The sequence below is a fragment of the Camelus dromedarius genome, chromosome 3 (assembly GCF_036321535.1).
Source record: "Camelus dromedarius isolate mCamDro1 chromosome 3, mCamDro1.pat, whole genome shotgun sequence".
NCBI lineage: Eukaryota > Metazoa > Chordata > Mammalia > Artiodactyla > Camelidae > Camelus > Camelus dromedarius.
The window spans coordinates 32,293,224-32,309,024 of record NC_087438.1 but is presented as its reverse complement, the minus strand read 5'-3'; the positions used below and the strand labels follow the sequence as shown (position 1 = coordinate 32,309,024).

The 15,801-nt window shown below is 34.7% G+C and overlaps 1 protein-coding gene across 4 annotated transcripts in view; it reads right to left on the bottom strand.

The window, feature by feature from the left end:
* PARP8 (poly(ADP-ribose) polymerase family member 8) overlaps window positions 1–15,801 on the bottom strand; it is a 163,568-nt gene that overhangs the window by 59,113 nt on the left and 88,654 nt on the right. For all 4 annotated transcript variants that reach the window (XM_064480529.1, XM_010974312.3, XM_010974303.3 and 1 more), the window contains 6 exons: window positions 14,117–14,206; window positions 13,245–13,315; window positions 11,647–11,724; window positions 10,286–10,380; window positions 1,109–1,169; window positions 535–625 (listed from right to left, as the gene is read on the bottom strand). In XM_064480529.1, coding sequence (XP_064336599.1) covers window positions 535–625; window positions 1,109–1,169; window positions 10,286–10,380; window positions 11,647–11,724; window positions 13,245–13,315; window positions 14,117–14,206 — 486 coding nt within the window. The remainder of the gene's footprint in view (window positions 1–534; window positions 626–1,108; window positions 1,170–10,285; window positions 10,381–11,646; window positions 11,725–13,244; window positions 13,316–14,116; window positions 14,207–15,801) is intronic.

Here is a 15,801-nt window from a genome sequence, read left to right as displayed (position 1 = left end):
TTACGATCTCCACTTTCAAAAACATATTTCTGTTACATTTAGGCTAAATCCAACAGCAAGAAAAGGTGAGATAAATAAACATTAAAATTAAATATCAAACACTGGAAATTGACACAACATTGTAAACTGACTATAACTCAATTAAAAAATGTTAAAATAAATAAATAAATAATTTTGGTTGGATCATCAAAAAAAATTAAATCTCAGAATCAGAGACACAAATAATTAAACTTAAGAGCAATCGCAAGTATACTTACTGAGCTTCTACTATATGTGGAATTCTTTTTTAGGTCTTACTGTGTTTATTTCACAGCAGTTTGTCAACTTCTGAAACCTATACAACTAAATATTATAAGTTTCTGTTTCTATAAGTTACACTGGCGATAAAGTATCTCTGTTAGGATGCAAGTATATTTAAACATCAATATCAAGATAGCTACAATTAGGTTTAGAATTACCAAATGAAGAGTCACTTTGCTTAATGCACAGTGCACAACTAATTAATATTCAAAACAACAGAGAAATAAAACTAACCTGGGCCATTTAAATACTGTGTAAGTGAACAGTGTAGTCGGACAATTATAGGTTCTGTTCGAATCACTTCCCATGCCACAGCAATCTCCTCCTGTGCAAATATTTAAAGCATGAATTAGTCATCTTTTAGAGTTCTTGATTTTTTCCAAGATTAAAAAAAAAATTTTAAACTTATTTTGAAGAAATTCATAAATCAATAAGGCCTACAAATTATCTCACAACCTACTGATTTGTGAGGGAAAAAAGCTAAAGTACTTTTATTTTTTGCCTTTTACATCTGAAAATTAAAGTGAAACTTAAAAGAAATAATAACATACTATACTTCCAGCCCATGAGTTTCAGAATATACTAAAAGATCCAAGGCAGAAATATATATACATTTATATAATCTTTGCTTCTTCAACCAGCATAGTATTCTTCATAAATCACTTTAACAAAGTCATTACGTTACTAATGGTATAGTAAGAGAAATTTAGTATATAAAGCATATAACAGAAACCAAAGCTAAATTTCTTCCAAGGATAAGAGTGTGTTTTTAAAATGCACCAATCACCCTGTGTAAGTTGATACTTACATCAAGAAAGCTAACATCAATATGCAGATCAATATCTACATCATCAATGGCTCCATATTCCCTGAAAGCAAAGATTAACATTAATCTTTTCATTTTCCTTAGAACAGAGTGTGACCTAGGTTATTTTAAACTGGAATTTAACCATGATTTCTCATCCCTGATTTCCACGCATAGCTCAGAAGTGACTGTGGACATGAATTAACTAACTCAATTTAGTTGGATTATGGTCTTGTGTGACCTATTCATACCATATAGACATCTTTCCATTTTACATACACTCATATGCATGCGTAAACTCAAGAGTTATTTGGTTCATAGTTTCAAACAAACATCACCAGTTCTCTGTGACAAATTAAATAATCTTCAGGCAACCACTCTGTTTTCACTGTTCTCTCTGAAGATGAAGAGCTGCTCCTAAGGGTAAGAGGTGCTTCTGACACAAGGCGGGGGTGGAGGATGAGTGACTGCCACAGTATCGGGCCCGTAAATACTCCCGTCATGTCAGACATCAGCGGTTCTGAACCTGATCCAGGCGCTCTGCCACTTAAATGTCACTATGTTTTGACAGGCAGCTCTAAAAGTCTGATCTATCAAAATTAAAACAAATAACAACAGCATTTTCCACACAAAGGCATCACGAAGGCCGACTTTCTTCCAGCCAACGTCGTACCAAAACCCAGCATATTTAAAGTTAATCAAAGAGCGTAAAAACAGTAGTTTTGATATTCTCCACATACATACGTCTCTATTTTGGACATTTTACAAAATTCTGAAGTTACCAATGTTAAACAAAGTGAAGGAGAAAACTATGGAGATCATAGAAATTATGTAGGTTAATGGTCAATATTCACTGAGCACTTATTGAGCCAGCAATCACTCTAAGGATTTTGTATGTGTGGGCTCATCGTGCACTAGGTACCACTACCACTTCCAGTTCACATCCCCATTAACCAAGGCTTGGAGTAATAGGGTAACTCATCCTCATCACTCTGTGGCAGAGCTGGGATCTGAATACACGGATCCTATTTATTTATGCAAGTGCTTAGTCAATTCAATATTCAATAAATGATCACTTTGTGTTGGAAACCAGGTCAAACATTCATGGGTGATCTCATTAGGTCCTCATCAGAGCCTTATGACAGGGACACAATAACTACCCTCATTTGTAAATGAGAAAACTGAGGGTCAGGGAAAGTGAAACAGGTTGCCAAAGAGCAGGTAGGTCAGTAGGGAAGCCAGGCATTGAATTCATGTCCAACTTCAAAACCGTTAAGTGCAGTATTAGGCACATGGTAAGTACTCAGGAAAATTTCTGTGTGTTATATATTCAAGTAAAGCTAAGGTAGTACAAAACTGGCACTTTTATAGGGTTCAGAGAAAGCATTTTTAATGAATAAATGGCTTCCTGTAATTTGATAAATAAAGGAATCCAGGGAGTCTTTTTGCTTTTTGATTTCTATGACCAAAAAAATGCATCACATTAGGAAATAATAACTTGTATAACTCAGGGAAATATATACAAGATCCTGTGGTAGTTCACAGCGAAAAAGAATGCGACAATGAATATATCTATGTTCACGTATAAGTGAAAAATTGTGCTCTACACTGGAAATTGACACAACATTGTAAACTGACTGTCACTTCATAAAAAAAAAGTTAAAAAAAAAGAAAATTATAACTTGGCCTCTATGCCTTTTCCATTCTCTCCTTAAAAATATATCAAAACACTGAGCACATTTTCATTATTTACAAATTATACTTTTTATTTTTTCATGGTCATATTTTCAAAGGTTACATAGAGAAAAAAGGGATAAAATTATTCACAAAGGAATTCTTTTAATTGCATGTGTTGAAACATCTGTGTTATTCATAAAGGATAAAAACTTTTATAACTTTATACAAATTTAGACATGATATGCAAATTTGGATACAAAAATATGCCAACTTAGTCATGAAATTATATAGAGCCTAAGACAAGAATAAGGATCAAACACATGAACCATTTCTTTTATGCCTCTAGTTCAGAGTTCAGAAAACTTTCTGTAAAGGTCAAAATAGTACATATTTTTAGTTTTTCAGGCCACTTAGAATCTCTGTCACATATTCCTCTTTGTTTCTGTTTTTGTTTTTTTTTTTAATAGCCCTCTGAAAAAGCAAACACCATTTGTAGCTCACAGGCTTTTCAAAACAGGCCCCAGAGTCCAATGGTCATAATTTGCTAACCCTGAACATCAGCAAATTATCTGTAATATTATAAAAAGTCAAAATCTAGAGTCAGGCATATTAAGAGAGAGCTATTAAAGGTAATGATGAGGACAGATCACTAATGATGTTCAAAAGATATTTCCATGGTGCAAAGAGGACTTGACTACAACCGTTCCCAAGAAAATTACAACAAATACATGAAAACTTTAACCTAGAAGAATGTATATGAGTAGAAGTTAGAAAAAAATTGAATAATAAGGAAATACTTAAACTATGGCTTGTTGATATGATTGTTTTTAAATTACACATTACTAAAAATGTTGATAAAAAAATATTTAGTAACCTGAGGGAAAACTTCCAAAAATACTATTTACTAAGCAAGCAGATTACCAAAAAAACTATGGGAAATAAAATGCTTTTTAAAAATCAGCTAGAAATAGGAAAATCGAAAAAGTAGACCAAGTACTTATATATTAACAATAGTTTGTGGATAAAATTTACTTTATAAAAAATGCTATGTTAGTTTTTTTTTAAATCGCTACTTTTCCGGGTATGGTAATATAGACTCATTATATAAAACATGAGAAAGAGAAAATTGGACAATGAGCAATCGTAATACCACCACCCAGAGACCATTCCTTCTGTTTACCTCTCACTCCAGTCTCTTTCATACATTAATATATCGTGTAACACGTACGATTATCATTAAGGGTAACATGGTATGTAAAGACTTTTGTTCTGCTCTTTCTCTTCCATAATGAGTATTCTTTATACGTGCAATATTCTTCAAAAACCATACATTTAAATGTCTGTATTTACATAAGTAAAATTATATAATACAACATTAGGTTGCTTTTGATTTTTTTTTACACTACAAATACTGATAAATAGCCCATTGCATAAAAATGTATGCACAGGTATCTTCTCAGAGTATAATTTCTAGAATTACTGAGTGAAATAAATAGTGTAACTATATTTGGGAGTCTTGAAATATACTGTTTAGTTACTATTTTAGAAGGTTAAAACAACTTATAATCACACCAGCCAGGTCTCACAGTGACCATTTCCCAATCTTCATTATCACCAAGCATTTTTTTCTCCCATCTTCGCCAATTTTATAGGGGAGAACAACTCTGGATTTATTTCTGTTGGCAAGACTTTGGTATGTTGAGAGGCAGGGAAAAAGGAATCAGAGATAACAAAAATCAGTATGAACCTTACCCACAGCTCCTTCTTTATAAACAGATTTCCAGACCACTTCGACAGAATTTATCATAAAGTTATGTTCAGAATGTGACATATGTTCTTTATAAAACCTTTCATATGTGAATTTTAAAGTATTCTTTATATGATTTCTTTGACACTGTTTTGGTTAAAAGTTCCCTATTTCTCACACTATCAATTTCTTTCCAAAAAAAAAAAGGAACTAAAGGGTTACAAGTGTTCTTCACCAGAGCAGAGCACCAATACAGAATTTTAAGGTGGCAGAGGCATTAAAGGTTTGCAATTAACTGGATTCTGCAGGTGTAGATCCGTTAAATAGGTACACTTTTTGTTTCCATGCCACACTCCAGAGAACTCACAACACTGTGTATATGCAAACCAATTTCTGTTGTGATGCCCTTTTTATATAATGCCAGTAATTTCACGTTTCCCACTGCGGGATCACAAAGCGTGATTACAGCTTGTCCAGATGCAGCGACCCAGTCATCAGGATCGCTTCTGTATCTGAATACCTTTCAGTAGCCTTGGATCTCATGAATAGCAAATGCAGAATCAAGGCGAATGCCTGAAATATGAATGCAACTTGAATTGTGAAGCTCGTTATCTGATTGTGTACTGAGTGCTGTATTGGGTTTATAATAACCCAAAATAATTCCGTGCCCTGCCTCTATTTATTCACCATGAAAAGATCACATCAAATTGAACTTGAATACTTTTTTAAGATAAGAGAAACAACACAGAAATGATCTGATGCAGTTACTTCACTCTGAAACTGAAGGTTGGAGAACTGCTCCACAAATTTTTTTCCAGACATCTGAGTCAGTCTTTGAATCAATATATCTTGAAATTGAGCCATTTGATCTTGCATATTTACATGTAGTCTAGTTCATTTAAGAACATATGTATGAAATATAATTTTCTATGAACATGTATTTTTGAGGGCACTATGTGTTAGAATTCTCAGTGATTCATTTTCCTATTTTTTTTATTGGTGTATAGTTAAGAATGTTGTGTTAGTTTCTGTATACAGCAAAGTAATTCAGTTACATATATATATATATATATCATTCTGTTTTTCAATGGAACAAATCGATAGAACATCCTCATTAATGAGACACCACATACTCCCAATACATTAAATGTTAGAACACCTATGTTGGTCCTCCTTTCTCTATGAGACTACAGTTTATTCGTTATACAGTTGTGTTTTATAATACCATCTGCTGAGAATTAGCAGTGATTGTGCTGGTTACAAAAAGTGTATTTTATATACATAGCCTTCCTTTATTAGCTGTCAAGGAAATTATATGTATACACATACATACATAAAATGCTACCATGAGTTCTTGGGAAATAAACCTCTACTGCTTTTTGGTTATTTCTGCCTTCAACAACTGGTCAGTTATATTTTGAGAAGAAGTATATTTTGGGAAGAAACATACACCTTCCTATGACATCCAAAACCCAACAGCTTGCACGTCTGTCTCTGCAGGCTACTCAATGTGCGTTTTATGCTCAGGGTGGAAGGGATGCTTGTGAATAGGCCAAGAAATATGCAAACTCAGTAGTCAGGAAGAAATCTTGGCAGATTAAAGCATTTGCAAGACTGTATTCACAGTAGCTATAAATTTCTCTAAGGGATAACAGAGCTGAGAGGAACTTAAAAATTAGATCCAGATAAGAAAGGAAACCCACATAAAGTAAGTGTATAATAGGTACAGTGTAAACAGTTGCTACAATTCTGCCCTCAGTTTAAAAATCCTTGGGTTTTGCTTGAAGAAAGCACAGGCATTGGAAGTAGAGGTCACTGTCTGGGACCTGACATGCTGAAGCTAACACCTGGATCTTGTGCCAATGTTTCTGAAAAATAGTCTCCCCTTTGTTTCTTTCATCTGTGTGCCTCCTGTCATCACTTTCCCGTGGTTTTCAGAGTCAGACTTTTTTGTCTAGGCTCCAGAGGCAGAAGCAGGAGAATCAATTTGCTAGAAGGGACATGACAAACATCCAACTCCAAGATCTTCTTTTGACAAATGACATACTTCAATGAAGGTTAAGTTATGCTGTGGTAATAGACATCCTCAAACTCTCACTGGTTTAATACACAAGAAAGATTTATATCTCACTCACATTACCTGGTTACTATGGAATCCTGGCAGGAGACAGAAGGCTACTCATTGGAGTTGCTAAGGGGCCCAGAGTGATGGAGTCCAGGGGATGGGGGAACTCACACACTAGCACTTATGCCAACACTAGTTGTGTTGTCCACATTATAAGAGTTAGGGAAATACAATCCATACGCCAGAAGAGAACTGGAATATCTATCATGTGGTCCTACGGGCCCACAACTAAAGGAAATTCAGAAATCCAGAGAAATTAAAGTGGTCCACCCTGGTATATGTGGCTTTTTCTTCCCTTTTCTTTCTTTCTCTCTCAATCTCTCTCATTCTCTCTCTCTCTTTTTTGGGAGATACATGCTTGGCTGATGGGCCTGGATATAGTAGCAGAGCTTCCTCAAATCTTAAAAAATCTTCAGCATGCCCTGTCCTCCAAATCATCAACTCCAAATACAATCATCCAACCACAAAGAGTGATCAAAATGCAGAACAGTCACAATCTGGCAATCTTCCAAGCTACTTTAAGCACTACTCACAATAAAAAGGTTAGAATATTATTAATTTGCCTTGAACTTTTAAAACAATGGATGATGGTATGATCATAAAGCAAAGGATACTGTTTTATATGGGGTAAAAGATTGAAACATCATAAGCAAACTATCAGAACCATTTCATTCCTGACCAAATGAGAATTTTGTGATTTGGAATTCCTTACCTTTCTAAAACTATCCACCTCAAGTTGTTTTCGATGACACTGATCAATTTTTTTTTATAAATACATGAGTATAGGAGTCAAATTATAATGAAAAACATAAAATATCCTCATTTTGTTGCATGATTCAAGGTGAGCCATATTCAGACTGATCATAGGGTTACTCATGGTCTCCCACAGACCTACCTCCCTTCCTGCACAAGAGCCCATGAATCAGAATTGTCATCACTGTTTACAAGTGTGGTTCAACACAGCCAGAATGCTGCTTGTGAACGACTTGGCCAGGGAGAGCTAAAATTCTCTACGTAAGTAATAAACATATCACCAGTCACTCTTTCCATGGTCTCCTTCAGCTCACTTTCAGAGGGTTTTGCCTATCTCTGCTACTTTCATCTCTTACAGAGAACTTAGATGTGGTTAGCTGCCTTTCTCATTAGATGTCACATAAAAAAAAAAATGACACCAAATAGCCTATTATGCATATTGAGGTACTTTTGCTCTTCAAACTCCATTAAGTTCGTATAAACCTCAATTAAGTAAAAGAACAGCTAATTAGAACAGTCTGTTTTCAATAGACTTACACGTCTGCAAGGAAGATGACTCTGAGACCTTCTGTCCAACTACTCCTTCTCCCATGTGTCCAAGCCACAGTATTTGAGACCAGACAGCAAATTCATTCTTATTTATTTTAAGTAAATCAAACTAGTCCTGCTGTGATTCACCTTTACATCATGAGGCCTCTGGGAAATTATTTATTCTGGAAACATCCTCTGTAGTTAGAGAAAATCTAGAGCAGGCAAGAACATGGCTTGCATTCATTAAGATTTAAGTTGGATCAAAATTTATAAGTGGAAGAGGCAAGAGGGAAAAAAATAAAAACCATTTATGACTTTAGATACTTCACTCAAATGAAATTCCAAATATTTCTGTGATTTCAACAGTTCATAATTATCAATAATTTTATTAATAATGGAGAATACTAATAGGGATGATCATAAGTACTTAATAAATGCTTGCTGAAGAAACAAAAATATTCATATCTATATGATGGTTCGATTCAGGCCTAGATAGCATGGAAATATGTGTAAAAACATCTTTAAAAGCAATCAGCTTTTGTGTGCTAAGGTGATCCTCTAAAGAAAAACACGTATTTCCAATGAAAATCAGTTGAATTCTATGTTGTGTTGAATGATTAACAATGTCCCACAGACTTTTTTCTTTGGGGGGGGGTGCAGTTAAATTACTGCAATTCAAGTTTTAAGTTTTCAAGCAAAGTTCGACTAAAGTTAAAGAATTAGTCACTGTTTGGGACTATTTACTGATAGTCCCTATTGCCTTCTTCATTTATTCATTCTATACTACTTACTGAATCTCCATAGTCCTGTCCTGGAGTCATAGTACAGATCAACTGTGAAATGATCACAGCTAATTTGCAAGAACTTTGAAACAAAGATACGCTTTTCCAAGTATAATCCCAATCATTCTCACTCAACTGCAGCCTAATCCACCTGCATGAGTAGGAGAGAGAGGGTCCAGATACACAACCCCAGCTTATTTCGGCTGCGGGTGGCTGTGAGTTTCTCTTTCTAAGGGAAAATAAAACACCCAGCAATTGTAAATTACAGCCGTATCATACTTCCTGACAAAAGTATTTGTGCGCTCTCTCAAAATCTGGACACCTCCACTGAAAAGAATGTAACCAGTTCCTATGAACATTTTTCATGGATGTTGGCCACTGAAAACAATCAAGATCCCCCCAGCCTGTATTTTATACATGCCATGTGCTATGCGAAATACCGGAGTACAAGCATGACTGGAAACCAAAACAGAACAAAAGGAAGGCAAACAACAAAAAAGTGTGCTCCCCCAGCCTGCAGAGAACTCAGGGTCTACAGGGAGAGAAGTGAACCAATAACGACAAGACATGAAGAGAATAAGAAACGAGGTACAAGCCAAATGCGATGGGGAGTGCCGGCGACAGAACAGCTAAATCTGCAGAAAGATTCAAAGCAGGCCCAGAGAAAAGCTGACCTTTGGACGGGGCTTGAATAAAGACAGCAACCGGGTTTGAGAGGGAAGCACTGCCTGATAAGAGACCAGCTCGGGCAAATGGCCAAAGTCAAGAGGAAATACAACGTACGTGGAGAAGGGAACAGTCCTGGTTTCGGTGGGTGAGGCTGGAACCCAGGTGAGGCTGGGAGAGGGGTCTGGAACTCCATGGGGACCTGGAGACCATCCTTAAGGCAAATAACGAAAATCTGAACTAATGAGATCTGACTCATGGAAGGAAACTAGTATGATGGCAGAAAAGGATTTTTCTTAAATTAAGGAGAGGAAACAAAAAGGTGAATAAGGATGGTGGGGATTTCTGAATGATTAAAGTGATAAAAAAAAATGGTCTGGAAATGTATCACCAAGTAAAACATTAAGTAAGTGCAGCATAAAATACATTATCACTCAAACACACATTGTGCAAATTTATGTCTTTTTTTTTTCCTTTTTTTTAGGGGCCAGATCACATATCACAATGAGATTTGGATACCAGCGGTTACGCATTATTTACTTTTATTGTCTACACGAATGTTCCCTTGATTTATGAGAACAGCAGGGGCCCAGCTGGCCAAATCTGTAGGAACTGATTACGATGCTACTTAAGACTGATATTTTATCAGACTAGCTCTCCAAAGTAACTAATTTCTTTAATGCAATGTCATCTTAAATCACATGTACAACAAAACAAAACAAAACAAAACAAAACCACCAGCCGTAAATATGCCATTCTGTGTAAGTAGAAACGTTATAGATTCTTTCCTATACTTTCAAATATAATTAAGCCCAAGAAAATTTCTAAATAACTCCAAAAGAAAATCCCAGTGACTCTCCAAATAATTTTAATTTGTACTCACCAGAGTACTTACTTACCTGAGAGAAACTGCGTGTGGCCCGTATATCTCTCTCACTGCCGACAGGTCCGCTTCCAGCTGGGGGTGCTTGTGCAGCTCCCCGTCATAGTTCACCTGACGGAAGAGGATTCATGCGAAGTGGCTTAGGGTGAAGACAATCAAGAGAACCAACTACAGACAATCTCCTGACAGGTTCCCCTCTCGGTTCTGCCACGGGCATTCTCCCTGTCGTCTTTATTAAAGAGTACAGATAGTTCAGCGGTGTATAAACTAAAGTTCTTAGGTTCACATCCATCTACTGTAATTTATTATAGTAAAATTAGACTACTTTGTAGAGTAAAATTAGACTACTCTGATACGAAGATAATGCCATTGTTAAAGGCAGGAAGCAAGTGTCTGGCAGATAATATGGAAAACTTCTAGGCTGAAAAACAGCATTTACTTCCCCTTTGTAAGAATTAGCTGTGTAAGCAAAAACAGGAAGAATTACTTTACAAAATGTTAAAGTGCTATATTGGTTAAAGAATCATTAGGAAAAGTACCCCATTCTTAGTAAGGCATTTCTGGAGGGAAAAATCTAGTTTTATTTATGTCCATATCTATACTTCTTTGCCTATGCCTGATTGACAAATTACTGATTTTTTATTCTGAATGCATAAATTGCTTGTATTCTTTTATGTAATAACAACTTTGGCTTTAAAGCATCTCTTTAACATATTACCTTTCCATTATACTATCCAAGTTACAAAAGATATTTGATCAAGAAGTTTACAGAAACAGAACAAGACAACTTACGTAGCCATATCCTAAAATGAATTGTTCAGTTTTAAACTATAACATTATCCTGGAAAAATATAACTAATCCTTGTGTATCTATGCATATATAGCTATGCTACTTTCATGTACATAAATTACGATGTTTCTTCGTAACAACTTTTCAACAGACACTTTATATCAGGATAAGAGGGAAGGAAAACGATGAATACAAATAATAAGGATGCTCAATAATTAGGGCCCATCAATTTTAATAAAGGTTAATTATCTTCTATTTAAAACAATCCATGCTTTTATTAGAAGTGTCGCCATTTCAAAATAAATGTAAAAGTTAAAAGCACAATAAAATGCTGTCTGCAAAATCTCTGTAATGAAGTAAGACAACTTCTATAAATAAATGACTATAGTTAAAAAAAATTGTAAAAGAAACCTTAATTTCTGGAAATATGTAGAAAATGAGAAACAAACTACATGAATTTCCTAGTTAGTTACAGAGCCCTCAGCAACACACAGGTCTCTCAGATCACAAGCACAGGTTTCCACTGGAACATGTCTGGCTGTTGCTACCTTTGAGACTGGACACTTGGGAGGACCTGGTGTGCTTACCTGTCCTCCATAATAAAATTCTTCAGAATCATTATCACCTTCAGAATCTTCTTCCACTGTACTATTTTGTCTTGATTCCTTAAAATAATAAAGAAAGTAATTTTAACGGATGAACCAGTGTGCCTCCTTTTGAAAAGAAAGTAGCAAGTGGCCGGAATAGGTGGGTCTTGTGCATATCATGTGTAGCATATAGATTTTAAATAAAAATATTCGTGATGCAGAACAAGCCAGAAACAAAAGGTAGTAAGGGACAGTTTTGTGGGTGCTTTAAGCTCTTTGTACGTCCTTTTTAGAAGTTCTACTTTGCTGATCTTGAGTTGTACAATTTAGTATTTGATGTGTATAAAAAAAACTACGTATAATCAATCACAACTTTGGTTTTGTTCTGATAAAACACGTGACAACCTCATGTTAATACACTTTTTATTAAAAAGTTCCTCAGCATTAGTTACCCCAGACTGTTCTCACTTCCACTGCCAACTCTACACAATGGTATGAAAGAAAGGACACTTTGAATCTAATAATATAAAAATCAAATTATGGAAATAAGTATGAATCACATTATACAGAGAACTTTCAGTATGTAGAAACTGTTTGTTTTAGATTTCAGATTTCAAAAGGATATTTAATTAAATATGCCTGAACTTCAAGCTTCAGTTTCGAATTAACTGAACCACATCCATTATGCGTCTAAAGTGCAAACAATGAAAATTCATCTAAAGTAGCTAATGGTGGCGTTTCTATCCCTGGCTCTGTTAAAATGAAAGAAAAGAAAGGTAGCTTCCTTTAGACACAGGCAGGAATCTATCAGTCCAATATTCTGTAACCATCCCTAAATTTCTAAACCAAACTTCAAATTCAAAAGGGAAAAAAAAACTAGAAAAGGGTATTCGGATTCTACAAAATACTAACAGTTTTTGGTTTTAGCAGACGACTGCTCAATCAGTGACTCTCTGGGTAGCTTAAGAAGAGCAGGAAGGTGACTTGGAGAGGAAAGGAGGGTTGTTATCAAGTGCATGGTTTTAAAATGAAGAGTTGTCCATCCTGCCAGTGTTTATTTCCAGATTCAAGTGAATTTGTAATGTCCCAGTGTTTATTTCCAGATTCAAGTGAATTTGTAAAGGTGAAGAAAGGGGATGAATCTGTTGCTGTTGTTTTAACACTAGTCAAAAAAAAGAAGACCATACCCAGTCTCTGTGCTCCTTTCGCTAGAAAGACCATCTTTTACAGAAGAAATGTTAAGGGTCCCACCAAAACTATGTCTGGACATATACAGTTATAACCATATTACATAAGTGCACCTCAATCACCTACATTATTGGATGAAAATACAGAGAAAAAGTTAGGCTTTGCATGCATTTTATTTAGATTTAAACCAGATGTTCTTCCTATGACTTTAAAGATAGTTAATTTTAGGTTAATTTTACGCCACCACCTTCCCCACACACAAGTCGCTAAGCCACGAGCTTGCACCTCATTCACTATATTCAGTCTTAACCTAGATAATAATGATATGAACTACGAATACATAGGAAATTTAGAATATATCTATACTGTTTTAAAGAAATATAATAAAATATAAAATGTAATTTACATACCTCCCCATTTTCCTTCTGTAATTTGGATTTTATGGATAAGCAACAGTTAATGTCATTTGTCTTTCTTAATTCTGAAAGTTATAATTAAAAAGTCATTTTAGTTTTCAGTATATTATTTACCAAACATTCGTAAGTTTCAGTACAAAAACACCCCAAAGGTGACTCTCTCCTTTGCAAGAGAGGAAAGGGAAATTTTGAAATTTTATTATGTTGGAGAATTACTTTAAATATAAGCTACTCTGATTTTTCCTTGCCCACAAAAATGGTCAAACTATTCAAAATTGTACAATAGATAAACAAGATTATACTGTATAGCACAGGGAAATATACACAAGATCTTATGGTAGCTCACAGAGAAAAAAAATGTGACAATGAATATATATATGTTTATGTATAACTGAAAAATTGTGCTCTACACTGGAATTTGACACAACATTGTAAAATGATTATAAATCAATAAAAAATGTTAAAAAAAATAGACAAGAAAAAAAAAAAGGTCAAACTAAAGTGCCACCATACAGATTCCTTCAGCTCTCATTATATATATTTCATGGAATCTACACTGCCTTCAGTACATTTTTTAAATATTCAATTTGTCTAGCAGTATCATTATGTATGAAAATATTTTCACAAGAGCAAATATCAACAGTGTTTTTAAACAAGACTTTTTGAAAGTACTAATTTATGCATTCAAAAAAACTGTTGAAAAACAAACTAACGCACTTTACATAGAAAATTTGTGTGGAGAACCGGATTAACAGGTGCCAGAGATAAATATCTGTTACACGGGTTAAAGGGAACCAAAAAACAAAGCTACCTGCAATTAAGAAAATATTAACCTAGAATTTAAAAAAATAGTATATTCCTATTACCTGTTGCTATTCGATGAAAAATTACTGGAATTGGCTCTGTAGTAACTAATACATCTTCATCGTTTTCTGAACTTGACACATAGGTATTATCTGAAAAGAAATATGGACAATTAATGGCATTGTAACTTGAAAAAATACAACCTTTATTAAAAAAAAATTAAGGTTGACTTCCAACACTGATGAAGCATGCACTACTGATTAATCTCAGAAAAAATAAATTGCAGATTCATGTGTGAATGAATTGTAAATGGCTTCTTTAAAGACGTGTGCATCTCCTAGAAAAATACAGACTTGGGATAGAGACTATCCAAACACGCCTCTAATATCCAACATGGCAATAGATCATCTGAATGCAACTGGTTGCGTTGCCCCAACTCACTGAAGAGGGTCCTTCTCAATACCAATGTCAACATGTACTACAGGAAGCAGGGTCAGTGAGTGGAGGGACACAGCTCAACAAGATCACTTGGTGCAACAAAAAAGATTCAACACCAAGTCATTAAGGAATTTAAGCTAAAGACTTGTTGTAAGTCATACTCCACATATTATTCTAATATATATTTTTGAATTGATATAAAGTCTCACTTTTTTCTTCCACAAATTTTATGTGAATAATACAAGTTGAATGTACAAAATATTAAATTATTCCATTGATTCTTTAAGTTTCTTATTCATTATTTGTTTCCTCGGGGGGGGGAGAAAATAGTATTTTTATAAATTAAGGATTCTTCCCTGATAAATACTGATCTTCAAGCATATGGTAACATAACACACACAGCTGTTTATTCTACTTTGCTCTTTGATGATTATAGGGCATCTGTGATACAGATATTCACCAAACATTTCACCAGTTTTTAAAATAATGGTCCTATAATATGCTCATCAGTGATGTATAAAAAATACAAAAATATATATAAAAAATAAAAGTATAAAATACACCCAACAAATAATAGAAGCCTATATTGATTTCTGCTAGGGAAATGAGTGTTCAGATGACTTGTGAATATATGATAAAGGATCTTGAGCCAAGTTTTCATAATATTGTGTCAGTACAGCAAGAACATGACTTTTAATTGACAGATAGCTAAGTCATTATTTCCAAAGAAACATCTGTACTGTTTTTAGACCTTGAGTAGTGAGTAAATCATAGTGCTATGTATTCACAGAAAAGCCACAGAGACTCTCAATAAACATAAGGCTTTAAGTTATTCAGGAAGGTGATAAGAGATGGGGGTGGATTCGATTTGAAACAAAGCAGGTACGCCTCATTACTCTGATTTGTCTTAATCACAAATTTTGCCTTATTTCCTCTTCAAGTAGCATCTTGAAGAGGGGAGGGTGTGAGATTTTTTTGTCTATCAGGTGAGACCCCTGAATAAGAAACAGATTTACTATAACTTTAATTACTGTCTCATCACACTAGTTGAGCTTTTGACCACTTATCTAGAGTTCTTCTGTCAGTAACTTCATACTTTAATTTCAGGTGAGGAGAAAAAAAAAACCCTCTCTTTTAAAGCCAGTTTTTAAATTTCTTAAGCCATCATTCAAAGTCTTACTGAGTTAGTTATTTGCTACTGAACCTCCTGAAGAAAAAGAGCATTAAAGCAACAGAAGCAATAGCTGACAGCCAACTGGACGGGAAGATCCGGAAAAATCCGCACAGCGGACACGGTATCATAGAGCAT